The sequence below is a fragment of the Phacochoerus africanus genome, chromosome 16, assembly GCF_016906955.1.
Source record: "Phacochoerus africanus isolate WHEZ1 chromosome 16, ROS_Pafr_v1, whole genome shotgun sequence".
Classification (NCBI taxonomy): Eukaryota; Metazoa; Chordata; class Mammalia; order Artiodactyla; family Suidae; genus Phacochoerus; species Phacochoerus africanus.
Genome location: NC_062559.1, coordinates 12022326 through 12050062, shown reverse-complemented (window position 1 = coordinate 12050062; position 27737 = coordinate 12022326). Strand labels below are relative to the sequence as shown.

The following is a 27737-nucleotide window of genomic DNA, read 5'->3' as shown; positions in this document are numbered from 1 at the left end:
GTTAGAAGCACGTGTCCTGGCACAGCTGTTCTGAGCCCGAGCCTTGTGGTTCTGGGAAATGGCAATGAGAGGAGGAGGGAGGAGGAGGGTGACTGAAGTCCTTCCTTTTCCTTTTTTTTTTTTTTGCTTTTTAGGGCCATAAGGAAATTCCCAAGCCAGGGGTCTAATAAGAGCTATAGCTGCAAGCCTACACCACAACCACAGCCACACAGGATCCAAGCCACATCTGCAACCTATACCGCAGCCTCACAGCAATGGTGGATCCTTAACCCACGGAGCAAGGTCAGGGACTGAACCTGCATCCTCATGGATACTAGTCAGATTTGTTTCCGCTGTGCCCTAACAGGAACTCCCACCCTTCCTGTTCTATTAGGAGTCTTACCCTCACTTCTAGCAAAGCCAGCTTTGCCAGAACTGACCTTTCATACATGTGTATTCTGGGAGCATGATCTAAGCCATGCTGTATTTAAAGATGTACAATCTTGAGTCGTGTTACAAGCATTTAGGCCTGGGTGGAATACATCTGGGTAAAGAGGAAAATGATAACAGTGATTATGGGACATGAAGAAGAAGGGGAAGAGGCAGAGGAAGAGGAGGGGGATGAGGGAGGCAGAGGGGGAGACAAGGAGAAAAAGAAGATATCTTCATTAACATCAACACTGTGCCAGTTTCCTGGCATTGTTTGATCTTTGTCACAATCTTAAGAGGTGGCTTTCATTATTCCTATTTCTAAAATGAGGACACGGAGTCTCAGGAAGATTAGGCACCATGCCCTGAGATGTCACACTACTAAATGGAGCCTGTAGAGTTTAACCCCAGGCTGCTCGTACTTAAGAGCCTTTCTTCTGCCTTCTTCCGTCTCCTCCTCTTCATCAAACGTGGGCCACACAGAGGGTGGAGTCTGGCAACACTGAGCTCCGGGAGGTGGAGTCCAGAAACTGGTGACAGGCTGACCAGGAATGAGCATGCAGGTCTATGTCTTGTATCCAGAGCGACACAAGAACTGGGGAAAATCGGGGATCCTTGGGAAGGAAAGTCAAGGTCAGCCATTCCAGGCTGGGACAAAGGAGCGTGGCTGTGGGACTCAGACACTGGGAGCCAAGTCACACATATTTTCATGAATGTCCCTGGCAGAGGTGGGGTCACCTTTAAGGGAATGGGGACACACGATTCCCTTTCCTTTTCAATAGGCCAGATTCTGAGGGCCTTAAGAGACAGTGGATCAAGGGCTTATCAGAACTGCTGACAGGTGTGTTCTAACCACATCTGGACTTTAGGAGTCCCAGAATTCAACTGAATGCTTCTTATTCCATAAAGAAATGCAACTACAAAATTGTCAGCAGGATACTCATCATTATGGGGCAGCAGAGACAGCAAGGGTACATCCAACTCTGATCAGAATTGTTACTGACAATTGCATCACTTGTTTTGCTATTAAAATCACGGCATCAGAAGTCAGCATCCTTAAGGATAACCTGACCCCCTTGCTGTACAGTGAGAAAAAAAAAAATAATAAATAATTAAAAAAAAAAAAAGAAGTCAGCATCCTGAGCTCAAGCGCTGACTGACATTTAACAGAAACTAAACCTAAAATCCATGTTCCCACTTGAGGTGTAAGAAGTTTATTACGTCAGATGCAGAAGACACTCAAAAGCTTCCCACAGACTTTTGACAGTGGTCCCTAAATATTAGTTTCAGGTTGTTAACATTTGTTGTCATTAACCTGGTAGTTTCTGCTAGGGTAGGTATTTCCGTACCGTTTATTTTCATGTTTAATTATTCCTGCTAAATGCCTCTATTCAGGGTAACCACAATGACAGATGTTTTGGATCACCAGGATTGCTCAGTGAGCTTCCTGGCCCTAGATTCTTTCACAACACGGTATGTGAAGGCTCTATGCAAAGAAAGACAGCAAGGTGCCTACCTGCCTGGGTTATCAGGAAGATTACAGTCAGGGCTGGTGGAACACATAATATCTGCAAATCCACCCGAGAGTCACTCCCGTAAGCCCATTTAAATTCATCAATTTTCCCTAATTCTCTATCAACACATACCGGCTGTTCGTGAAGTCTCAAGTCCATTTCCACAGACCAAATATGGTGACATTCATAGCAGACAATGTGTTGCACCAAAGCTTCTAAAGGCCAGAGCCTAAACCAAAGCGTGTAAATAAAAGAATCCAGCATACCTGCAAGGAATCACAGCTGGCTACTTTATGATGCAAGCTAAGACCTCAGAGCCAAAGCAAGAAAGAGCCACCTTTGCCACAAAATCCACATGAAACTGTTAATGGGATTTATAAAAAGGGAGAAAATTCCTAGCAGCCAATTCATTCCCTGCAAGATCCTGTGATGTGTTCAACAAGGCAACACTATGGAAAGAAAGGGCTAAAAGCTCAGCATTTATTTAAAAAAAAAAAAAAAAAAGGATTTCATTATCTGACACAGGAGCAATTATAGTGCAATTCCTGTTCAAATAGAATTGCAGCTAAATGGGCTCTTTACCTATTCAACTCACAAACAAGTATTCTGAATGAAATCATTAAAAGAAGTGTGAGACCTTGGAGAGAAGCTCCTCAGAAATGGCAAGGATTTACAAAGACTGTATTTTAAGCTTTAAGTATATACATACAAATATTAGAATTGCAAAGGTCCTGCCAAGGCTAAATAAAAAGGTGTCACTTTCTGAAAACAATATATAACCACAGGGTTAAAAATTCATTAAATAGAAATACATTTTGAACAATAGGGTAAACCATCAAAAGTACAGGTTATCTTAGTATGAATGTATTGTGTGTTAATACTATTCAGAGATACATTTTTTAAAACTTGACATTCCCTTAAGCATTAATTTTAGGTTACTGACATAATCAATACAGTTTGTCAAATACTTGCTATCTTTCTATCAATTTATAGGCAGTCTTAAGAAACCAATAGTCTGACAAAGAAACTGTCTAGAAAATAACAGAGGAGAAAAGCCGGGTAAGCGTGTGTCTGGCAATGACACTTTAGATACAATACCAAAAAGCACGATTCATGAAAAAATAAGATGATGAGTTGGACTCAAAATTAAAACTTCTGCTCTGTAAAGACACTGTTAAGAAAATGAAAAGACAAGACAGACTGGGGGAAAAAATTTAGCAAAAGATGTATCTGATAAAAGAATGGTATTCAAAACATTCGAAAAACTCTTAAAACTCAACAATAAGAGAGTGGGCAAAAGATCTGAAGAGACATCTCACCTAAGAAGATGTACAGATGGCAAATAAGCATATGAAAAATGTGCTCAATGTCATTTGTCATTAGGGAATTTCTTGTCTTTTTGTCTTTTTTTTAGGGCTGTACCTGCAGCATCTGGAGGTTCCCAGGCTAGGGGTCCAATCGGAGCTGTAGCTCCTGGCCTACGCCACAGCCACAGTAATTTCAGATCTGAGTCCTGTCTGTGACCTATGCCACAGCCACAGCAACGCCAGACCCTTAATCCACTGAGCAAGGCCAGGGATTGAAACTGCATCCTCATGGATGCTAGTCAGATTCATTTCCACTGAGCCACGATGGGAACTCCAGGGAATTTCAAGTGAAAACAACAATGTGTTACTAGTACACATCTACTGGAAGAGCTAAAATTGGAAAAACTGACACCACCAAATGCTGGTGAAAACATGGAGCAAGGAGAATTCTCATTCATTGTCGATGAGCATGCAAAATGGTAGGGTAATTTGGAAAACAGCGTAGCTTACCATACGATCCAACAATAGCACTACTTGGCATTTACCAAAATGAGTTGAAAATTACATCTCTCACAAAAATTTGCCCATGACTGTTCACAGCCTCTTTATTCATAACTGCCAAAACCTCAGAGCAACCAAGATGTCTCTTGAGAGGTGAAAGGATCAACAAACAGGTTATCATACAATAGAATATTATTCAGCAACAAAGAGAAATGAGTTTTCAAGCCACGGATGACCATGGAGGAAACTGACGTAGATAATTGTTAAGAAAGAAGCCAGTCTGAAAAGGCCACCTAGGGCATGATTCCAACTACGTGACATCCGGAAGAGTCAAAACCATGGAGTCAGCGAAAAGATCCGTGGTTGCCAGGAGTTTGGGAGGAGGGACTGAGAAACAGGTGAAGCGTGGTGGGTACCTAGGGCAGGGAAACTATTCTGTATGATACTGTCACAGTGGACAATGTCACACATCTGCAAAAACCCATAAAACTGGAGAACACGGGAATGAATCAAAATGTAAAGCATGGACTTCAGTTAAAAGAATACATTCATGCTGGAGTTCCTGTGGTGGCGCAGCAGAAATGAATCGGACTAGGAACCATGATGTTGTGGGTTCAATCCCTGGCCTCATTCAGTGGGTTAAGGATCCAGCATTGCCATGAGCTGTGGTGTAGGCTGCAGATGCAGCTCAGATCCTGCATTGCTGTGGCTGTGCACAGGCCAGCAGCTGCAGCTCCAATCTGACCCCTAGCCTGGGAACTTCCAGATGCTGCAGGTACAGTGCTAAAAAGACAAAAAAATAAAAATAAAAAATAAAAATATAATCTCTATTCATTTAAAAAACAAACAAACAAACAAAAGCAAGAGAAAAGGAGAAAAAAAAAGAAACTATTCTGAGTTTCCTTTCGACAGGTACCTTGCTGCTATCAGAGAATAATGACAGGCAGAAAAATAAATGTGACTTGCTTTCTTAGCCAGAGTTAACACTGTCTGGAAAATTGAGGGGATGTTGAGATAAGGGGCTGGAGGGAAAAATCAAGGAGGGGAGGTTGGCGAGGAGAGGAAGGAAGGGAAGCCCTCAGGGAGGACGGGAAGGGACAGGTGAAATCTTCCCATTTTACCTCATTAGTTCTGAATGTGTTATCAGGGCACTAAAATTCTAACTCGATGGCTGATGATAATTAAACAGAATGAGCTGGCAATATTTCAATGCAATTCTCCCCCCCGCCCCCGTGTGCCACAGGTCCCATTTGACACCACCCTGTCATCGCTACCTGCCCACTGTTCACCTGGAACCAGGAGGGGAAATTAATGGGCATATTAGCATTCAAAAGCACACATCACACCCTGAGAACCTTATACCTGGCCCATGCCATGCCTGGGTCCATCAAAGGTTCCACAGCCCCTGGTTCTTGCAATTAAAAATGATCTGAGGTTTTTGTACTTCATGGCTTGAGCTAAACCAAGTCCTTTTCACGGTTAATTTAAAATGTCACCCATAAGATAAAAGTAATTCTGTACTTTTCATCATGTTCTATGCAAGGACAATATTTTGGAAGGGTACTTTCCAGAAACTGGGGGCTCTCTACCAATCTGTGTTTCAACCGACAGGTCGAATTCTGCTGTTTATTCTGATGGTCTACCACCTAAGACGACAACCCAAAGGACAGTCATTTTTCTGGTCAGTCCTCTTAAATTTGCTGGCATTGATAACTGGATATAATGACTCGTGGTATTTGTTTTCATTTGGCAAGTGTGTACTGTGTATACAAGGGGCTGTGCCCAAAGAGCTGTCAGGTCTACATACCAGCCATTTACTCAACCACTCAGCAAGTAAGTGTTAAGGATTTTCTTGGGGCAGGGCCAGCTCCAGTGCCAGGAGTTGATCATACCATACTAAGACACTGTACCTGCTCCTCAAGGTGTCACCGCTGGGAAAAGGGGAGTGACACAAAAACCTCCTACTCATTATGCCCATGGCAACAGGAACCAAGGATGTTTAGGACTCAGAGGAGCTGCACATTCCTCAGGGCAGGATCCACTTCCATAAGGAATTATTTCCCACTTGAAGAAAATAATGAAATCTGACAAGAGACCCGAGTTTTTCTAGACAAAGGGAATTCTCTGAGTCGTTGATCAGCCTCAGACTCTAAGAAACCAGGGGTGAAAAGAAGCAAATGTTCAGGAGGGAGGAAGACAGGAGATGCAGGTAAGGCCAAGGCCAGAAGCTTGGGTAAGCTTGGGAGTTGGGGCTTTATTCTCAAAAGGATCCACAGATGCTGAAGGGTGTGCAACAGAAAAAAATGGTTTCAGATTTACACTGACCACGGGGGCCTTAATGTTGCCCTCAGCTTGACTAAACTTGAGACAGGATTCTTCCTGACTATAGCTCCCTGACCTTCCTGTAGTCAGGAAGAGAATACTCCCTTTTCTTAGAGTATTTACTTTAGAAAAAGTTCAATTATAAATTCCTTCTCTGATCCAATCTCCTGGGACAGACCATGATGGAAAAGAAGAATATACAGGGGTTCCGGTCGTGGCTCAGTGGTTAATGAGTCCGACTGGGAACCATGAGGTTGTGGGTTCTATCCCTGGCCTCACTCAGTGGGTTAAGGATCCAGCATTGCCATGAGCTGTGGTGTAGGTTGCAGACACGGCTCGGATCTGGTGTTGCTGTGGCTGTGGTGTAGGCCGGCGGCTACAGCTCCGATTAGACCCTTAGCCTGGGAACCTCCATATGCCGCAGGAGTGGCCCTAAAAAGACAAAAAGACAAAAAAAAAAGAATATATACATATTCATTCTTCACATGTGTATGTGTACACGTACATACATATAAAACAATATATAAATATGTATAACTGAGCAGAATATATATACATATGTGTAACTGAGTTACTTTGCTATACAACATAAATTGTCACAACATTGTAACTCAACTCTAATTTAAAAAAATTAAACTCCTCTCTGCCCCTTTGAAATGTCCATCTTCTCTCAGCCTCTTGCCAGTTGTACGACCCTGGAACATCTTTCCCGAGGAAGGAGAAGCATCCTTTTGAAGTGCGATCCTTCCAGGGAGACAGTGACCCTGTTCCTAGTCTCTATAGGCGGGTAAGCGTCTAACCAACTGAGTCTAACGAGCAACAATAAGCCAACTCAGAGAGCCTAATCCCACTGGCTAAAGTCCTCTAGTCCTTTTCCATTCGCTCACCCCGGTGCTTAAAAATTCTCCCTCCTTCTCTTACAGCAGAGCTCACTTTCTCTTCCCTGTCACCCCTGACTTGATCCTACTGCAATAGTCTTGAATAGAGACTCTGCTGCCTGTGCAACTTGTTCTGTGCAATTTTTTTTTTTTTTGACAACATGTTAGAAAAATCATTGGCAGAGATGCGGAAGGCAATTTAAGGGCAGACAAGGAGCGTGGCCGGAAGGTGAGTCAGGAAGCTATAGCAGTCAATGCGGCAGACAGGGCTGAAGTCTGGAATAGAGGAGTGACAGTACTAAGATACGGGAGAGACCATGACAGAGATATTGAGAATCAACTCCCCCATGAATCGGATGATGAGAGGGAAAAGGAGCCCGGGTGATTCCCAGCTGTTCCGAGTGCCCGTGGCAGCCATAGCCTCCTCACATGCTTGCCTAACACCACAGCAGACCACAGCCCACTGAGCTGGAGAGGGGGCAGGCTAAGGATGAGGGCAGGCGAGAGGGAGGGCAGGGAGGCACAGATGCTGAAAATAATCGAAAGGTAAGTGACCCTTGGAAAGACGGTTGCTAAGAACCACTTGTAAATGCTTCAAAGGCAACAGATAACACCTAAAATACCTGAAAGGGACCTCAGATCTTGTTACAGGCAGAACTGGGGAAAGGATATTCTCAAGCCTGGAGAACAAAGAGTAGATGGAGAAAGGGGGAGGGAAGAGGATGCTCTAACTCCTGAGACATCCACCCAAGGCCAGACCACATCATCTTAGGATATGAAAGTTATCAAGCCTTTTCTTTCTTTTCCTTTTTTTTTTTTTAAAGGGCCATACCGGCAACATATGGAAGTTCCTAGGCTAGGGGTCAAATTGGAGTCATTGCTCCCCGCCTATGGCACAGCCACAGCAACACAGAATCTGAGCCGCATGTGCAACCTGCACCACAGCTCACGGCAACACTGGATCCTCAACCCACTGAGTGAGGCCAGGGATTGAACCCGAGTCCTCATGGACACTAGTCGGATTCTTAACCCACCGAGCCACAATGAGAACTCCCAAGCCTTTTCTTTTTATCTTTCCAATCATCAGCGTCCAGCATGTGACGAATAGAAAAGCATACATGTGAGAAATAGAAAGCCAAGAAAAAAAGAAAAAAGATGTTAAAGCAGTTTTTCAGAACAAAGATGAAAGGAGCCAGAGGGAGACTGCCACTCAATCAAGGCTAATAGGTTTAACACCCCTGAGTTTTCTTTCTTCCTACTTTGGACACATTTGGTTTCTTTATTACCGGTCATTACTCAGTGGAAAGTAAAGGCAAAAGGCCCAACAGTGTCTTCTAATAAATAAAAGAAACTGAAGGTCCAGATCAAACAGTTCTGTCATCATCTTCCAACCTAATATGAAAGTTTACAGAGAAGGATGCAAAGTTCCATTTTTCAGAGGGAATTCCATTTCAAAGAAGGTTCCTAATGTCGCATACAATGAAATTCTAGTACAGCAAAATGATTTCTACAATTCACTGGAATTTACTCCCAGTGCTCAATGTGGTACAAACGCTGAACTGTGAGGTTCTAGAAGGTTCTGACAACACGCACCGGAAAACAAGGTAATTGTTTTTCCAGGTACATTCATTAGGAAGGTAATATGTGCAAAATTTCTAGATACAGGGAAGAACCATCACTGGTAACTTATCATTTCCTGCCAGCGTGCTCTCGTTTGGAAGGGAGATAAGTTCTTAACAGTGACGTGAAATTTTGGGCACATGGCTTGGTCAGCCAAATTCACGTCAAGGTCAAGATGACCTAAGTATCCAAAAGCCAAGACTCATGACCACGCTCAGAATGGGTTCAAATCTCTCACAATTTTAACATCTTACGGTCCATGACACATGACAGTGACAGCCAAGGTCACTGATAAAGACAGGTGCTGGGGACACATTCCTTCACACAGCTCTTCAGGTGAGTTGATTGGATACATGTGAGGAATGAATAATGGAAGATTTCCTAAGATCTGTTACAGGGCCCCAAGGCTCTTTCTGGAAGCCAAAAGAGTAAACAAATTATATATAGACAACTGCTATGTAGAGATGTTAACTAGGGCAGTTTCGAGAAAGCACATCCCCAGCAACTGCCAACCTAGGGAATGCTCTGCTTATCAGTCACTCCAGAAGAGAAGCAGTGGATCAGTGGTTTGGGAAGCTCAGTCAGTATTCAGAAAGGGTGCTTCCCAGCAGTATGAACTGTGAAAGGCCTCTAGCTTTTATGCACCTACCTAGCAAATAAAATTGTGGTTCTCAATCAATCTGCGAAGAGGTTATTTCCAGACTAACACCTACTTCTGTCCTTGATTCTGTTCAGTTCAGTATCTTTACCAACAAATTAGATCAATACATAGAAGAAATGTCCATTTTGTTGAGGATCAAACTCCCGTGTTATCTCTGACTACAATGTCTGGCTAGAAATAACAGCCTGAAGTTTTTATTACCTTGTGTTTAAGTTTCCAGTTTTAATTACTCAAATTCCAAAAGGAGACTATTTGACTTGGTAGTAGTTCACGGCAAACAAACTTTAAGAAAAGGTCGGCATTAACATTTTAGGTTTCCATTTTCTGTAGCTAATTCTGAGACATCTAAAGAAAGTAACCAGCCTATACTCCAATCGCCCGAATTTGAAGTAGCAGAGAGGTCAGACCAAAAAAATGCAAAGAGAGAAACTTGGAGGTCAATGATATATGAACCTAAGCCCTGGTACCTAGAACAGTGCTTGGTACATGATAAATGGTTACAGGAAAAAAATGAATGAGTGGACTTAAGGATTTTGGTGTATGGGTGAATTATGTCCTGGCTTTGTTAAAAAATCAGATGTTGGGAGTTCCCATCATGGTTCAGTGGTTAACAAACCCGACTAGTATCCATGAGGATGCAGATTCGATCTCTGGCCTTGCGCAGTGGGTTAAGGATCCAGCATTGCCATGAGCCGAGGTGTAGGGTGCAGACTCGGCTCAGATCCCACGGTGTTGTGACTGTGGCGTAGGCCAGCGGCTACACCTCCAATTCAACCCCTCGACTGGGAACTTCCATGTGTCGTGGGTGCGGCCCTAAAAACACAAAAGACAAACAAAAACAAAAAACAGGTACTGAGTTAGGCAGACAAAATGATGCTTTCAGAAGGGATGTGTCCTGGCGTGCGCCTCCCCCCGACCCCGGCCGCCACCCCCCACCCCATCCTGCCCCTTCAGATCTGTGATGGCACTGAGGCACTCATTCTCCCAGCAGCTCAAAGTCCAGGCTCTTCTTTTTTTTCAGTTCAAGTAGAGTTGATTGATGATGTTTCAGGGGTACATCAAGGTGATTCAGTTATACACATATATATGCAGGTGTATTTTTTTTTCAGATTTTTTTCCTTTATAGGTCGTTACAAGATACGTAATATAGTTCCCTGTGCTCTACAGTAGGTCCTTGTTCATTATCTATTTTATATATGGTCGTATGGATCTGTAACCCCAAATTCCTTATTTATTCCCCTCCCACCCACCTTTCCCCTTTGGTAACTGTAAGTTTGTTTTCTATGCCTGCAAGTCTGTTCTGTTTTTTAAATAAGGTCATTTGTATCCTTTTTTTTTTTTTTTAGATTCCACATATAAGTGATATCATATGGTACTGGACTTTGTCTGACTTACTTCACTTAGTATAATGATCTCGAGGTCTATCCATGCTGCTGAAATGGCAATGCTTCATTCTAGTGCTGGCTCTTCATACACTCAGCTCTCAGCTGAGTCCCTCTCCAAGAAGGAGACTACCTCACTCTGGTGTGCTTCCTCCCAGGGGACAGCCTGACCTATATCCAATAATCCTTGCCTCGACTGGGACAATTCTAAACGGCCATCCCAGATCCAAACGCCCCTGCGGGAGTCCGCTGTTGCAGCTGCACTGCGGCTCAGTTTGTCCCTCTGCCCAGTCCTGCCTCTTCTCACTCTCCACATCTATTGTTCTCTCTTGGAGAACCTCCAACAAACCTCCTACACAATAAAATTCACAAATTTCAGAGTGTTTCCCGGGGAACCCAACCAAGAACAAGGGCTACGATTTCAAATTATTTTTTAAAACGCCTTTCTATAAGCACACAGCTCTGTCTCTACAAAGAAGTAGGGCTATGCATTAGAAAGTGTATTGAATTAGGAGAGAGAAGATGTAAATTCTTATTAAAATCCTATCACAACTCTGTGAGGCTGTGAGGCCATCTCTACACGTGTCCTTTGATAAAGTCTGCTGACGGTGTATGTGAGTGCTCCCTGTAAACTCTTAGGTACCAGGCAGACACTAAGTGTTATTATTTATTCTTAAATATGACGCTGTGACTCTGCAGGGGCTAACACCACGCCACCCACACACTGACATGATGAATGCAGACATTACAGATTTATACAAAGCTCTTAGAAGAAAGTCTTCCAAAAGAAACCTAATGACCATCAACATTCATATCCCAGAATGGGCAACCCAGGAAGGTAACAAAAAGGACTAGGTTGGTACATAAGCAGTGACATTAGTCATTGTGTGTGTGTGTGTGTCTGTGTGACAGAGAGATTGTGTGTGTGTGTGAGAGTGTGTATGTGTGTGTGTGTTGAACACAGGATAAACCAACAAAAAAGGAAAAATGTTCCTTTGGGCAAGACTCAAGAATATACCTACAAATGACGGTTCTTGTTACCAAAGGCTCAATTTTAACAGTAGAAGAAGGATGCAATATTAGCAACACTTCAGGCTATTTCCTCACCTGAGACCTAACATCACTAGCATCTACTAAAGCGCAGCTTTGCAGTCACTCCTGATTTTCTTGTAAACAAAGCAAGGCTTGGGATCATAGACAGAATTAGATAGTGAAGACGATGGAGAGAATTATATTAAAAATAAGATCACCATCTTCCAGCATAATATTCCTCTGGCATCTGAGCCTTAGAAGTCAGCCAGACAAGGAGCGTACTTATGTATTACCCAAGAAGACCCCCAGAGGCTGACACGTCAGGGTCTCTGTGCTTTAGAGAAGCCATGGAGTTCAAGGTTCCAGATCGAAGGTGCTGCTCAGCAGTTCTGCCCAGGCCACTCATGGAATTGCTCTTCCAATGACTATTTCAAACTTTTTCTTTGTTTCCCTTGGACGCTAATACATGTCCCTTCCTTACTGTTAGCAAGTAGGTTTGCTTCTTAACGTCACTGAGAAAATAAAAGTAATGAGAATAGAACTTCTGCTTCTCCCTGGTACCAAATCCGCCAAACTGGCCTCTGTACCCACTCCTCTGACTTCCCTCCCTGTGCTCAGGGGGGACTGTCCCCTCCCCTGCACTGAGCACTGGACCTCATCTCCACCTACCCAAAGGCATCTGCAGCTGGCCTTCTCTCTCCTGAATCAAGTTCTCCCTTCCTCGTGGACTGAGCCATCAGCACACATACACCAGCCGACCCAGCTGTATTACCCTACCAATTAGAACAAAAGAATTCTGCCTTGTTTCCATACCCAGCACCCATTCCATTTCTCTTCTTTCCAATTAAAGAATAATCTATCTGGAATCACCTCCCTCGCTCCCATTTGCGCATGATCTTATCACCTTCACCTTTTCCCTCTCCCTCTTGAGAGTATTACTCATGACCATCTTCTACCCTAATCCAGTGGCCAGTTCTTAGCCTGCATCTCCCGCCACCTCCCCAGAGCATCTGACACAGCTGTCACCCTTATAAACAATTTCTCTTCTCTGGCTTTTAGTCAACAAGTTCTCTTGCTTTTTGTTTTTGTTTATTCCTGGTTCACAAGGTGCTGGGTCGCCCATCTGCCCCACCTCTATGCTCCAAATCGCTGAATCCAAAACTCAGAGGCATCCTTGAATCACTTTTTCCTCCCAGACAGTGCAGCTACTTTGCCATCGGATCCTACCAGCATTACCTCCAAAACAGATCCCAAATCCAAGTGTGTCTCCGCAACTCTGCTCCTTTAATTTCCTCCATCTCACTTCGACTATCTCATCAGCCTTGTCTCTGTACCCTTATTTTTACCTTGACAACCCAGCAATCAACTCTCCACTCAGCAGCCAGAAGTATTTGGAATAAATGCAGACATGGTACACTCCCTGTTCAAACAACTCCTGGACTTTCTCATTACATACTGAATAAACCCCAAAGCCTCTCCATGGCCTACAAGCCCCCTCCATGCGCCAGCCCTTCTTACAACTTCAAAATCACTTCCTACCCCTCTCCATCCAACTAACCAGGTTCTAGCCACATAAACCTCCTTGTGGTGCATTAAATAGTCCAAGGATGCTTGAAGCACAGGGCTTTTTAACACTAGCCATTCCCTCTGCTTAGGATACTCTTCTCTCAGAAACCCAACTGCTCATCCAACCTTTATGGGCAGGGCTCTGCTTAAACGTCGCCTTTTCGGAAAGTCCCTCCCTGACTGCCTTATCAAAAACAGGACTCTTTGTCACTCTTGCTTTATTTCCCCTTATGACAGATGATTGGATCAGGAGGATGTGGGATATATACACAATGGAATACGACTCAGCCATAAAAAGAATGAAATAATGCCATTGGCAGCAACATGGATGGAACTAGAGACTCTCATGCTGAGTGAAGTAAGTCAGAAAGAGAAAGATAAATGCCGTATTTCCCCTTATGGCACTTACTGCTATACTAAATTACGTATTCATATGTCTGCCTATCCAAATGGAATATAAGCTCTATGAAGGCAGGCACTTTTCAGTATCTCCATCATCTGAAACTGTACTAGAAATATGGCAAGCAGCCAACAAATTCATGTGGAGTTTATGAACAGATTATTTATTTGGGGTTAGAGAAAGTTTCAAAACCAGAAATTTACCCAACAAACCAGAGTCTGGAAAATTAAGGTAAAGTGAGTTTAAAAGCATTTGAAATGGTACTGTGAAAGATTTAAAAACAAATACACTATTAAAGATATTTTAGAAGTTCCCTGGTGGCCCAGGGGCTAAGAATCCAGTATTGTCACTGCTGTGGCTTGGGTTCCATCCCTGGCCCGGGAACTTCTGCATGCTCTATGTGCAGCCAAAAAAAAAAAAAAAGAGATTTTATAAAGGAAAATAAGAACTACTACTTGGAAGAAAGAGGGAGCACAATGATTAATAAGTATTCAGAATGTCAGGCCCTTAAACACTTGTGTTCATTTTTTGTGCCTCAGTTGCCCTATACATAAGATGAGGGTAATCATGCTACCTATAATCAGAAATGTGGGGAGAATTAAATTACGTGACCGGTAGAATTCAGACACTTGCTGGCTCGCAGTAGAGGAATGACAGTGCCCTCAGAGGACAGGCTGACATCATTTAGCTCCTCAGACAGATTTCAAAAGGGAAAACCAACCTCCACCAAATGGAAGCCTAATCTCTACTGAACAGCCCTGCTGTCAACTTGTTAAATGATGGGGAAAGATTCAATTTCAGATGAAGCAATCGATAGGGGAAAGAAAATCAGAGTTTTTAGCAAACTCGTGAAGCAAAATGCACTTAATACGATTGTCTGACGCTTGCACTCATTATAATGAACGATGTTGGAGCTTTAAAAACTTTCCTAAGGAAACACGTCAGGAAGAAAAATTGTAAATCCCACGTTATTTCTATAGGGCTCAACATTTATTACAATATAGTATGTTCTTCGGAAAGACCGAATTTAACCACTGCATTTAGCAGACAAGGGCAACTGAAGCCTGAAGAGGGAAAAGGCACTGCCCAAGGTGCCTGATTAGAGGTTAGACCGGCTTTTCGCATTCCTGCTTATGTATACCTTCGTTAGTTATTTAAATGACGTCTACTAAGAACATAGATACACAGCGTTTCTGTAACTCTACCACAATGCTCATTGAAGGAGAAAAAGCTCCAGCGAATTGAGGATTATCTTGGTTTTTCTTTTCCCACTGCTGCTTGCTCAGAATAGGCACTCAATAAGCAGGTTCTGGATAAGTGATACTGTAATGCTTTATGTCCTGGTTTCATCTTTCAGTGCCTAGCATCTAGGAGGGTATCCAGCTCATAATAGATACAAATGTAGAGTGTTTAGAAGCATGAATGCATCAATAAGTGAATGGCTCTACCATTTTGGCATAGTGATCAAAGGCAATTGAGTCCAACCTGTAAACTGGAAACAAACAAATGCAAAGATCCACCTTCCCCATTTTGAAGATGGGTTGGACAAGGTGACTCGCTTACAAAGAACAGCATAGCGAAAGGAAAAAGATAGTAACTTTACAGGGGAGAAACCTGGCAAATACAACCTTAACCAAGTCATCAGGGTACCATCACAAGCATGGCATGAACATACCAGGTAATCCGCTTGTGATAGGCTGGGAAGGGTACTTCACCTCTGTAGTTTTCTTTCCGAAAACCCACAACTCCAGTCTAATTATGAGTAAAGCAACAGACGAAGCCACTGTAGGGGCTGTTCTACAGGGCGCTGGCCTGTGTTCCTCAAGAGCATCAAGGTTAACAGGGAAAAAAAAAAAAGGAAAGACTGAGAAGGTGTCAGAGACCAGAGGAGATCGGGAAGACGTGCCAAGCCAGTGCATACGGTGTCCTCGCTTAGATCCAAGAACAGAAAGCCCAGGGTTCAGTTAGCAGTAATGGAGCAATGTCAGTTTCTTTGAGAAATGTAGTCTGCTGATATAAAATATTTAACAACCAGAAAAAAACTGGGTAAGGGGTAGAGAGGAACTCCCGGCAGTATCTTTCATGTCAATGTAAAACTCTTCCAAAACAAAGTTTATTTTAAAATATGCAGTGATGGATACCAGATGATGCCCTTAAGAAAATGTACAAGGACTCAAGAAGGGGGTTTGCAGATATCTGACCAGATCACCAAATAACAGACGTGATAACAGTGTTTATGTTTCACAGGAATAAACATGCTGCCATTACAGCGGGCTCTTATGCGCGTTGATGCGGTTAAGAGTAACTCCAAAGATGACCTGTTTTCTTCCCATGATCTTTCTGTACTATTTACGAGTGTTTTCAATTCTATTTTTGTAAGTGAGAAAGTGAACTGGAAGGTGGTGGTGGGTGTAGTTTGAAGTGAGAGGAAATGGAGAAGGGGGCAGCTGCGCTAAGTGTGGCTTTGGGACCTGTGGACCCAAGGGCGATGTCACAGCAGTGTCTTTTGTAGCAGCAACCACAATAATCACAGCTACTGTTTGGGGAGAGCTTGCTCATGTCCCCAGGCTGTGCAGCATGGGTTTCATAGACAACATACACTTAACGCTCAGCACTCTGTGGGGCTGCAGTTTCATTCTCACTCGAGGGATGAGGATGAGAACATACGCCTCACTAACATTACTTTGTCAAAGTTGCAACAGAGATTCAAACACAAACATTTCTGACTCTTCTACTAAGTCATTAAACAAAAAGCAAGGAAATTCCATTAGGGCTACTGCCTGAATATCTATATAGCCACTAGGATTAGTCTTCGGCAGATAATAATATACTGAGATATCATACATTATATAGGGGAACTAAATTGTAAATGGCCAGATAATAGCCATTCTTCTGAGATCCTCTATGTAAAAGGGGTTGCTGAACATTGTATTTGATATAAAACAAGGTAACACCCCCTACCTTTATTAGCTCTATTCTGTTTTCAATTAGTTCCAAACTGATGTCTACATTTGTGTTTTAGGCCCTTGACTCACATGAATTATTATGGCAGTTCAAAAGTGCAAAGTAAGCTGATGCCAGAAATAAAGCTTAAGCCAGCTTGAGTAAGAAAAGAGTTAGATCTTGGCCAGTATCAAGTTATTCTAGATATAAACATATATGTCACCTGTCAATGAAACTCTTTTGTAGTTACAAATAGATTTTAAGAAACCAATTACCCTTTAACTGGACAGCCACACGTAAAAGAATGAAATTAGAACACTTCCTAACACCATACACAAAAATAAACTCAAAATGGATTAAAGACCTAGATATAAGACCAGATACTACAAAACTCTTAGAGGAAAACATAGGCCGAACACCCTCTGACAAAAAACCACAGCAATATCTTCTCAGATCCACCTCCTAGAGTGATGACAATAAAACCAAAAATAAACAAATGGGGCCTAATTAAACTTAAATGTTTCTGCACAGCAGAGGAAACCTTAAACAAAACAAAAAGATAACCCAGAGAATAGGAGAAAATATTTGCAAATGAAGCTACCGACAAGAGATTCATCTCCAAAATTTATAAACACCTTCTGCAGCTCAATACCAAAAAACAAACAACCCCATCAAAAAACGGGCAGAAGATCTAAACAGACAATTCTTCCAAGAAAACATTCAGAAGGCCAAAAAACACATGAAAAGATGTTGAACGTCACTTATTATTAGAGAAATGCAAATCAAAACCACTATGAGGTACCACCTTACACCCGCCAGAAAGGCCATCATCCAAAAGTCTACCAACAATAAGTGCTGGAGAGGGTGTGGAAAAAAAGGAACTCTATTATACTGTTGGTGGGAATGTAAACTGGTCCAACCACTGTGGAAAACAGTATGGAGATTCCTCAGAAAACTAAAAATAGAATTACCATTTGACCCAGCAATCCCACTCCTGGGCATCTATCCAGAGAAAACCATGACTTGCAAAGACACATGTACTCCAATGTTCATTGCAGCAGTATTTTCAATAGCCAAGACATGGAAACAACCTAAATGTCCATCAACAGAGAAGTGGATAAAAAAGATGTGAGACATATACACAATGGAATATTACTCAGCCATTAAAAGGAACGAAATAACAGCATCTGCGCAACATGGATGGACCTAGAAATCATTATGCGAAGTGAAGTTAGTCAGACAGTGAGACACCAACATCATATGCTATCACTTACATGTGGAATCTAAAAAAAGGACACAATGAACTTCTTTGCAGAACAGACACTGATTCACCGACTTTGAAAAACTTAGGGTTTCCAAAGGAGTCAGGTTGTGGGGGAGGGGGATGTGCTGGGGGTTTGGGATGGAAATCCTGTAAAATTGGGTTATGTTGATTGTTGTACAACTATAAATGCAATAAAATTCACTGAGTAATTTAAAAAAAAAAGGAAAAAAAAGAAACTAATTACCCTTTGCCCATATATATATATTACATGATTATATATTTCATTAAGGACTCATATACTTCATTCGGATTATAGGAGTGAGTTTCTATTATAATTACTACAGATTTACCTGAATTTTTTTTTCAAGAAGGCCCCTTTCTCTTTATTTCTATCTCAAGTTGAACTGACTTTCCTCTCTTGGACATCATAACCATTATTTTGAGGATTAATAATTCCCAAATCCAGTGGGGGGGGGGGGGACTCAATTGTTTTAAGTCTGAAATTTACCAGCAAGAGCAGAGAGAATGATTGGAAAAGACCAACCCTCTCTATGTTATTATTTTAGAGGAAATGGCCCCAGGTGAGCTGGGACTCAATGGAAGGGGGACAGGTAGTATTTAAAATGCTATAGTCATCTTTCTCTATCCCTAAGTAAGCATGCCCATCAACAGGGCTGCCATCCTGTAATTACCACAGAGTCCTGCCTTACAGACAGAAGCAGGCCTTTGTAAGACAACAAACATCCGAGCTTGTAATCTAATATGAATAATGATCTGGACACATGAGTAAGACTCCAATAAACAGTGAAGGCAAACAGCCACATGCTGCCTGGATGGACTGCATGGTCTCTAAGAGAGGGAACTCACTTTTTAAACCCAGTAATGCAGAACTGCTCTAGTTTAGACACTGGAGGCCCACAATGGCCAAAGGGTGTTCAATCCCTTTGTTTAGGGATGCAGGTCAGGGAACATTCCGAGAGTCCCTTTTATCTAGATGTGTTCTACGTATTTCATTAATGCTTTGGAAATAACAGACCTATTTTTGACATGCACTACACATTTGCGTTTGAACTGGTTTTTGCCTTCATACTCAATTTGAACTGTCAGCCTTCCCATGAATCTGTAGTCACTTGCGAGTTGGAGCCAGGAAAAAAAGGGTGAGCATGAGAATAAATCCAAACCCCTCCAAGGACAAACGTTCCTGAGCAACCACAGCTGAGAAGAACGATCACTACGTATTAAAAGCAGAACGACTGAGTTGGCAAACTTTTTCTTCTAATTCATTTGTTGTTATCTTCAAAACCAAATCTTTAGAATGAGTTAATGTTTCGACTCCCTCTTTGAGAGTTTCTTTGTTCTTTTGAGCCCTAAGGTGTGGTTGAATTTATGGACTTTTATTTATACCAAGTCACCTCTCTCAATTTGATATCAGAAGTTTCTTTACATAGATGTTTTATCACATAAGATACGATGAGTAAAAGTCCTTGCCAGGAAATACCATCTTGGAAAAACTCAAATCACAATTACCTCTGGCACTGGAGACAGATGACGCCACAGACACAAAAGAACAGATCATAGATATCCACAGACAAGCCTCAAATCTCATTTCAGCCCCCAAATTTCAAAATTTCCCCTCTCCCAACTGACTCTCATCAGAGTTGACGGCAAGCTGCAAAATACCCCTGGCTTACGATGTAGTCTCTTTTTCAGTTTTTCAAACTTGTAAGTTATGTGTTTGGAAGTCCGTAAGAAAAAGAACATAAAACACTTTCCTTTTTATAATTAGCAGCCTCTCAAAGTTAGTTTAATTTTCATTGCAGCTGCACCTCCCTTTGCAAACATAAATGTCCACCAGGTTATGAGTTCAATTAGATTTTATGCTAGTCTGGCACCAATAATCTCATTTACCCTAGGAAATATAATTGGCTGTTGGCAGAAGGGAGAAATGCAGAGGTTCAGGGAACTGCTCCTCCTCTACCTCAAAACATTCCTACCGACGGGAAACAGCGCGAAGGGTGGAGGAGAAGGCTGGGGAGATGCTGAAGGGATTTATCTTTATGGAAAAGGACAAAGAGAGTTGAGGAAGGTGAAGCCATGAGACTGGAGAGAAATTCCACCTGGAAGCCCTGGTTGGCTCAGCTCAGTGCCTGGGCCACAGGGATGGGGAGTCCTTGCTTACTGCCACCTCCAGATCTGAGAGTCCCTGAGACTGTCCCTGGGACACTGGCTCTCATCCTCTCTGACTTTATGGCACTAGACCATTGGCCCCCACAATTAAGAAGGAGCCCAGAACCCTAATATCTACCACCTGTAGGGGTTTTTTTGTTTTGGTTTTTGGTTTTTGGTGTTTTGGATTTTTTTTTTTTTTGGTTATACCCCGAGGCATACGGAAGTACCCAGTCCAGGGATCGAATCTGAGCCGCAGCTGCAACCTATGCCATAGCTGTGGCAATGCTGGATCCTTAAGCCAGTGTGCCACAGTGGGAACTCCTAACACCTGCAATCTTAAATAGCTGACATTACACAGTTACCTCATATATCATGATACAGACAGGTATCTAAAACTGCAACTGGAATAGAAAAATACCCAATAAATATGGAATGATGAACAAAGTGAACTAACAGTTATATATTTAATGAAGCATATGGAAAAAAATGACCATGGAGAAGGAATTCATATGTTGACTCAATTTAAGGTTTCAGAAACATTCTGAGACCTCACCCATGATGCATTTTACCATGACCTTTAGGATCCTGTGGGCGTTTCTTTGACATCATACAATCACATAATAGCTGGAAGTGAAGGACGTGTCTTCACAGATAACTCTGTCACACCAGTACAAAGAATTCGGTGATGCAGGCTCCAGGAAGAGAGGTGCACTGTATCAAATTTTCTAGATGTTACTGTATCATGCGGTATCCCCCGACTTTCTGCTTTTCTCACTTTAGGCAAACCTGAGACTAACATGGTTAATAACCTAAGAGTTCCTAACGTGGCATCAAGAGCAGAACTGTTTTATTCTGATTTCCTCTTCCAGTTCAATGTTCTTAAGCCCATAAAGCATCACTTAGAGGTCATGTGTTATTACACTTCCCTTCACTTCTCTAACCCCAAGATGCATCTATCCATCAAACTGAGGGGGACCAAGAAGCTGAAAACAGACTGATCCCATGACATCCATCAGGCACCGCCAACTTACAAGCTTCCCGGAGTTTCTCTTTGTCGTAGTGGAATCCTTCATAGTCTTGTAAACTGATTTTGTTCACCCGGATCCTCAGGCGGTCTGGGACAGACTGGGGACTGCAAAACAAGAACCAAGTGGTCAGACACCAAGGAGAGAGCGGAACTGGGAGTCATGTGCACCTGGACGCACCCAAGGCAGCACTGCCTCTTCTTGCTAAGAAGAAAAGTTCACTTTCAAACCAGAATCTTGGGTTCTTGACCAAAACACAGCAATTATCTGGAGAATATGTCTTCAGAAACCCTAAGTTTCCGGAATTTAGATAAGAACACAGGACTAAGCAGAAAAAAGCTTTTGGAGCCCACTTATTTTTTTCTACTAACTTATTAAAAACCCAGTAAGACCATGTGTTCAGTTCCACAATACATTAGATGCAGCCAATGTGAAATAGTGAGAAGTCGGGTTGGGCTGGAAAGAACTGCTTTAGCAAATAGGCACCTAACAGCTTGACTCTCACAAGAGACAAAAACATCAAAAGCAGACCAAGAATCCAGAAAGCGCGGAATTGAGAATGAAATGGTTCCACACACCTCAAAGTTCCCAAGGACACTTCTCCATCAAAGAAAATCACAATAAATGCTGTCTGTGATGGTGCCACTGAGCATCCCAAATGGAAAAATAAAAAACAAAAAAAAAAACCTGTTAAAATATGTACATTCTTTGGGGAGAGAATGAAGTACTCAATTCCTTTAAAAGAACCCAAACTGTTTCAGAATAAATATTGAACAATGAAAGGGGGGTTGTACCAAACTTTCTGAAGCCACCTCTTCACCCTCAGAATGTCTTTACCTGGATTCCTTGGATGTTTTTAACTATTTTCCAAATGCTTTAATCATGCGCATGAGTCAAGTGAAATGCTTTGATCTTCATCACCACCAGTACCGATCAATACATTTATTCAATATATTAATACAACAGAATCTTCACTTATCCTTAATGCTTTTCCTGTCTTATATCATGGGATAAAAGTCCCCAAGGACTAACATGAAAAGAAAAGGATTACTCCTCAATTCACTTCAGGAAAGGAGAGAAGGAGCAGATGGAAGGGAGAGAGAGGGGGAAAGAGAAAGAGGGAGGAAAAAAGTAAGGAAAGAAGAGGGAAGAGGAAGGGGAGGGGGAGGGAAGAAAGAGGAAAAAGACAGATGGAAGGACAGAGTGATACTTTTAAAATATTGTCAGGATACTTCTACCCCACCACACACACACATACACACAGGCACACACACTTACATTTTCACAGCAACTTTGGAAGAGGGAGAGAAAAGTAATTTCGTTTTCTTACCAAAAAACTCATTTTAGGGCAAAGGGTAGTAACTCCCTCCACAAAGACTCCTACTTAACAGGCACTGATGAATAAAACCAACGTGAGAAGTTCCCATCATGGCTCAGCGGAAACGAATCTGACTAGCATCCATGAGGTCACAGGTTTGACCCCTGGCCTCACTTAGTGGGTTACGGATCCTGCATTGCTGTGAGCTATGGTGTAGGTCACAGACATGGCTTGGATCCCGAGTGACTGGCTGTGGCTGTGGCCAGCAGGTACAGCTCTGATTCAATCCCTAGCCTGGGAACCTCCATATGCCTCGGGTGTGGCCCTAAAAAAGACCAAAAAAAAAAAAAGACATGCATGTTTAAGTCTGGATGGGAGATGTGGTTTGAAGCACATTTGTAAATCAGCAGAACAGACCTTAAACATCGTGCATGCCCACACCCCCACTTTCAGATCGGGAAACCTCAGAAAGGTAAGGTGATTTTAAGGTCACAGAGCTACTAAGCGACAGAGCTGGAGCAGAGCCTTGGACTCTTCACTCATCTCTTTCGTGCTCCTTCGTATGATGCCAAGAATCCCACAGACCTGACAGCAGGATCAGCAGAGCCAGATGATCCCTTTGACTTGTCAGTGAACAACTGACAGCGGGATGATTGAGAAAACGGTGGTGCATTCAAACAGGAGAACATGGGCAAATATCACAAATGAGGGTCTACATTTAGAGGAAAGTCCGACTATAACAGATTGTTAGGTGGGGGGGAAGTCATGGAAAGTAACCTAAGGCATGCTCTCCTTCATGTGAAATATGAAATTTCGGAGTTTACAGGAGTGGCCGAAGAAAATGTGCAATAAGCTATTCCAGGTGCCTCTACGCAGTGGGATCTGGGGATGATTTTACACTGAGAATCATCATTTTTAGCAAAATAATCGATTCTTTTAAAAGTTGTATTGAAGTATAGTTGATTTACAATGTTGTGATAATTTCTGCTGTACAACAAAGTGATTCAGTTATACAGAGACACACATCCACCCTCCGTTCCCTTTCAGATTCTTTTCCCACACAGATTATCATGGAAAACTGGGTAGAGTTCTCTGTGCTATGAAAGTACGGCAATATGGAAGTAAATGGAAATTCAGGGCAAGAGTGAAAATAAAGATTATATTAAATGTGTCAGGTATTAGATATAAGTAGATGGTAAAGAGTATTAACAGAGTAATCATATGATATTTGTGCCAAACGCTTATTTTGGAGGGAGTCTGATCTTTTTTTTTTCTTTTTTCTTTTTTAGGGATGCATCTTGAGCATATGGAAGTTCCCCGGCTAGGGGTCCAATCAGAGCTGTAGCTGAGGACTACGCCACAGCCATAGCAACACTAGATCCAAGCTGCATCTGTGACCTATGCTGCAGCTTGCAGCAACGCCAGATCCTTAACCCACTGAGAGAGGCCAGGGATTGAGCCTACATCCTCACAGAGATGTTAGGTCCTTAACTCATTGAGCCACAATGGGAACTCCCAAGGGGATCTGATCAAGTTCACCAGGGAGAACTGCAAAGATTATAATCAGCAAATATTCTCCTGTGAGCAGAGCAGGTAAAGCATAGAATGTGGTAGCCCATCACTCTCTGTACGAAGAGGGAGCACAGAGCTGAATTAACAGCAGATAGAACTGCAGGGAGCGCTGATCTGCCCAATGCGCTGGAGGTGCCAAGATTAAGTGGCGAATGGGAATCAGGTTGAAGGAGCAACTGCAGACCAGGGCCCATGCCCCTCCTCCCGGGGATCCCCATGGGCTCAGCAGCGTGCGACACCTTTCTCAAAATCCATCCCTGCCGGCTCCCTGTCTGAACACTTCTGCCTCCCAGCTTCTCATCTGTGCCACTGATTCCAGCCACACATACTGCCCCTGAACTAGGATTCCTATCAGTCCTCTCGACAGACATACAGGTGGCACACCGTGAACTTACAACAGGAAATGTCACTTGAACACAACTTTCCAGATTCCCAATGAATTCACTTTATCTCACTTCATGTCCAGAATGGAAGAGAATAGAGATTCTCATGAACCACTGGCCACCTCCTCCCTTCCACCTCCTACAGGTTCACTTTCTTGCTCTCATCTCCCAAATTCTCCCCACCACCTCCAACACACACCACCTCCCCAGGAGCAGCAGCAGCTTGTGCACCCAGCCTTCAGACCCAGGTACCTGATGTCTGGCCTGCTCCCAATGATGCCCCGTGCTCATCAGGAAATCTTAGGGCACTCACCCATGAGGTCCATGATAGAAAATCCCTCTGAACTACTCTGGACCCTGGTGTAAACAGGAGGTGCAGGAGACAGCTTAACAAAGCAGGTAAGAGCTCAAACTCCAAGCCAGATGAGCTGACTGGAAGGAAAGTTCTTCCAGTAACTGGATGATCAGGAAACTGTGCTTAGTTTCCTCATGAGAAAGGTGGGGATAATAAGAGTATTCACCTCACAGGGATATTACGAGAATTAAGGGAATCAACATCGCTGATGTGCTTAGAAAACTGTTTGGCAAGCTGCAAATGCTTGATATGGGCTCTTATCAGTATAATTATTATTCTTAAACTTGTTCTTTTAGGTAAGGCTCTGCCTAATAAACACTAGCATCTGCAGGAGTTTGTAGCATATGCAGGAACTCCTGAGACACTTCTAACGTGCTGCTGGGCTTCCTCGGGGACAACTGTCTAGCCTGACTGGTGTCACAATGTTCCTGGATTTCCTCCCATTTGGTATCTTACAGGCCAAATGATAATATAAAAACAGACAACTAGGACATGGGGGAGAAAAGTGCACAGAGATTAAATGAAAGCCAAGTAATTCGATTGTGTCCCTTTATGTCAAAATGCGTTAGTGACTGAAGGTGGAGGATGATGGAACCATTCCTTGGAGTCTGGGGAACAGCACTGCCATTAGTTCTCTAGAATTAAATTGTGCCAAGAAAGTTAGTAGAGCACAGAGGAGACTGACAACCTGAGTAAAAGCGGATTTGCCTCTGTGCCAATACCTAGCCCTTCAGGCCACTCCTGTATTGATTTAAGTTCTCTATCAGGGTTCCAAACCCAGCTTCCTGGAACCCCCTTTAAAATCGGGACAATGGCCTCAATTTGTCACCTTCTTGCTAATTCCCTCTAAAACACCAAGAAAGAGCTCCTTATATAAAGTGGAAGTTCATGCCTCTGAACTTAAATTCCCAATGTCCCCAACATGACTTCCTCAAGAACTGTAATAAAAGTACCTCTTGGGAAAATCGCCAAGAGCCTCCAAAATCTCCAGACCGCACCTTCCCTATCCACTTATGTACACCTGTTACCTGGGATCCTGGGGGGTGGTGCCATCAAGACAACTTCCTGAATACAACTTACATCTAATTCTCATTACTCTCTGCTCTATAGTTTCTGCCAATAAATTTTTTTATTTGACTCCTTAAAGATCTTCAATCCATTAGAGTCAAACTCCTCCCTTATGCCTCCAAGCTTCATTCTTTTAATCAATTTCTTTGTTGCAGGTTGTCTCCCCCAGACTGATTTCATCTCACTCACCTACCCAGACACCTCTTATAGATGGAGAGGATGAGCTGGGTGCTTTTATTCCCATTTCTAGACAAATGACATCATGTAATTCCTTCTTCTCATTGGAAACATCTGAGAGTAACACTGCTTAATATTAAGACAGCATAGCATGGTACATAAAGGAGGATGTAGAGTGAGAAAAATCTCAGTTCCAATCTGAACTTTGTCCATTAATACCTGTTTGACATTGAGAGCTCTGAAGTTACCTTCTCTAAACCATTTTCTGGTCTGAAAACAGGACCAGTAATAGGAACATAGTGAGCTCCAAATCAGAAGATGCATGGAATGCAATAAGCACATTCTTGGTAAATAGCAAGTGTTCAAATATAATGTATTGTTGTTTTGTTACTATTATTAGCATCCTGATGCTTCTTTGATTTCTACAGGCCTTTTTTTTTTCCTTTTAATTCACTCCTGAATAACAGCATCATAGCAAAGCCAGAGTCATAGCTCTAAAAAAACATTTAGTAGACCTCAAACCTTAGCAGGATTTGAATCTGTTGACAAGGGTCAGGGGAGGAGAGAGAAAGGGAGGGGGGAGAAGAAGCAGAAGGGGAGGGGGAGGAGGAACAGGAAGAGGAGGGGGAGGAGGGACAGGAAGGGGAGGGGGAGGAGGGACAGGAAGAGGAGGGGGAGGAGGGACAGGAAGAGGAGGGGGAGGAGGGACAGGAAGGGGAGGGGGAGGAGGGACAGGAAGAGGAGGGGGAGGAAGGACAGGAAGAGGAGGGGGAGGAGGAACAGGAAGGGGAGGGGGAGGAGGGACAGGAAGGGGAGGGGGAGGAGGAACAGGAAGGGGAGGGGGAGGAGGGACAGGCAGAGGAGGGGGAGGAGGAACAGGAAGGGGAGGGGGAGGAGGAACAGGAAGGGGAGGGGGAGGAGGAACAGAAAGGGAGGGAGGAGGAGGAGAAACAACAATAGTAGCGGCAACTTTAATTTCTTTCAGGAAATGTAACGTGAGATCCTATTCAGTCCTAACCTAGATACATAATACATTTCTAACTCATCTTTAATAGAATTCATTTGAATTGGCTCTTGTTTTATGAATGGACTTCGATTAAAATATTAACTTCTAGTGTGAATTCTTGGCATGAAAAACAATTTCTTCTTCCTCTTTGCTGCCCTAGCACCTAAAATGGAACCTGGTCTCTATTATTTACAATAACTGATTTTGGACAAATACATGAGTGAAAGTCAGATGCCTCTGGGATTCTGCATGGCCCTGAGGCATGAGCACAGTCCAACACTGGACCACCGTCTGTGAACGGTTCACTAGAGGTGCTTCTCTTTGGGAGCCCAGGCCAGCCTGCTTGGCTGACCATGCTGTTCTCTGCCCATCTAGCTCTCTAGATCCAGAGGCGAGTCCATACTGGATTACACTCTCTCACTCCCTTGCATCTCACCTCTAGTGGAATCTCCACAGATAAAAAGGGAAGAAGCTACAAAGAAAGAAGAAGTCCCTGCCAGAAAGGCCCATAAACCATTTCAGGACTGCTGGTCCTTTAATTTAATAATGGTTCCCCAGAAACTTTTACCACCATATCCTTTCATCAGCTATCAAGCTGGGCCTTATTTAAATATAATTGTACTCAATGACCTTTCCTATAGAAACTTCCTAGATATTGCTTATTTACCCTGGGACATTATCAAACTACCACTGATATTATGCAAGAACACAGCCAAGAGGGTCTCTGCATTGAGCAGTAAAACCAAAGTGAAGCAAGGCTTCAGAACAGAGATTTAACATGCACTTCTGACACCTGCCGAGTTCAGCAGCGGCAACTCTAGTAACTATTTTGTCTCCTGCTTGGAGTAGAGAACAATGCATCAGGA

At 42.9% G+C, this 27737-nt stretch overlaps 1 protein-coding gene across 2 annotated transcripts in view; it reads right to left on the bottom strand.

The window, feature by feature from the left end:
- The window catches only part of DGKI (diacylglycerol kinase iota), a 471782-nt gene that overhangs the window by 105598 nt on the left and 338447 nt on the right, over window positions 1-27737 (bottom strand). For both annotated transcript variants that reach the window (XM_047763504.1, XM_047763505.1), the window contains exon 21: window positions 20999-21099. In XM_047763504.1, the coding sequence (XP_047619460.1) occupies window positions 20999-21099 (101 nt within the window). The remainder of the gene's footprint in view (window positions 1-20998; window positions 21100-27737) is intronic.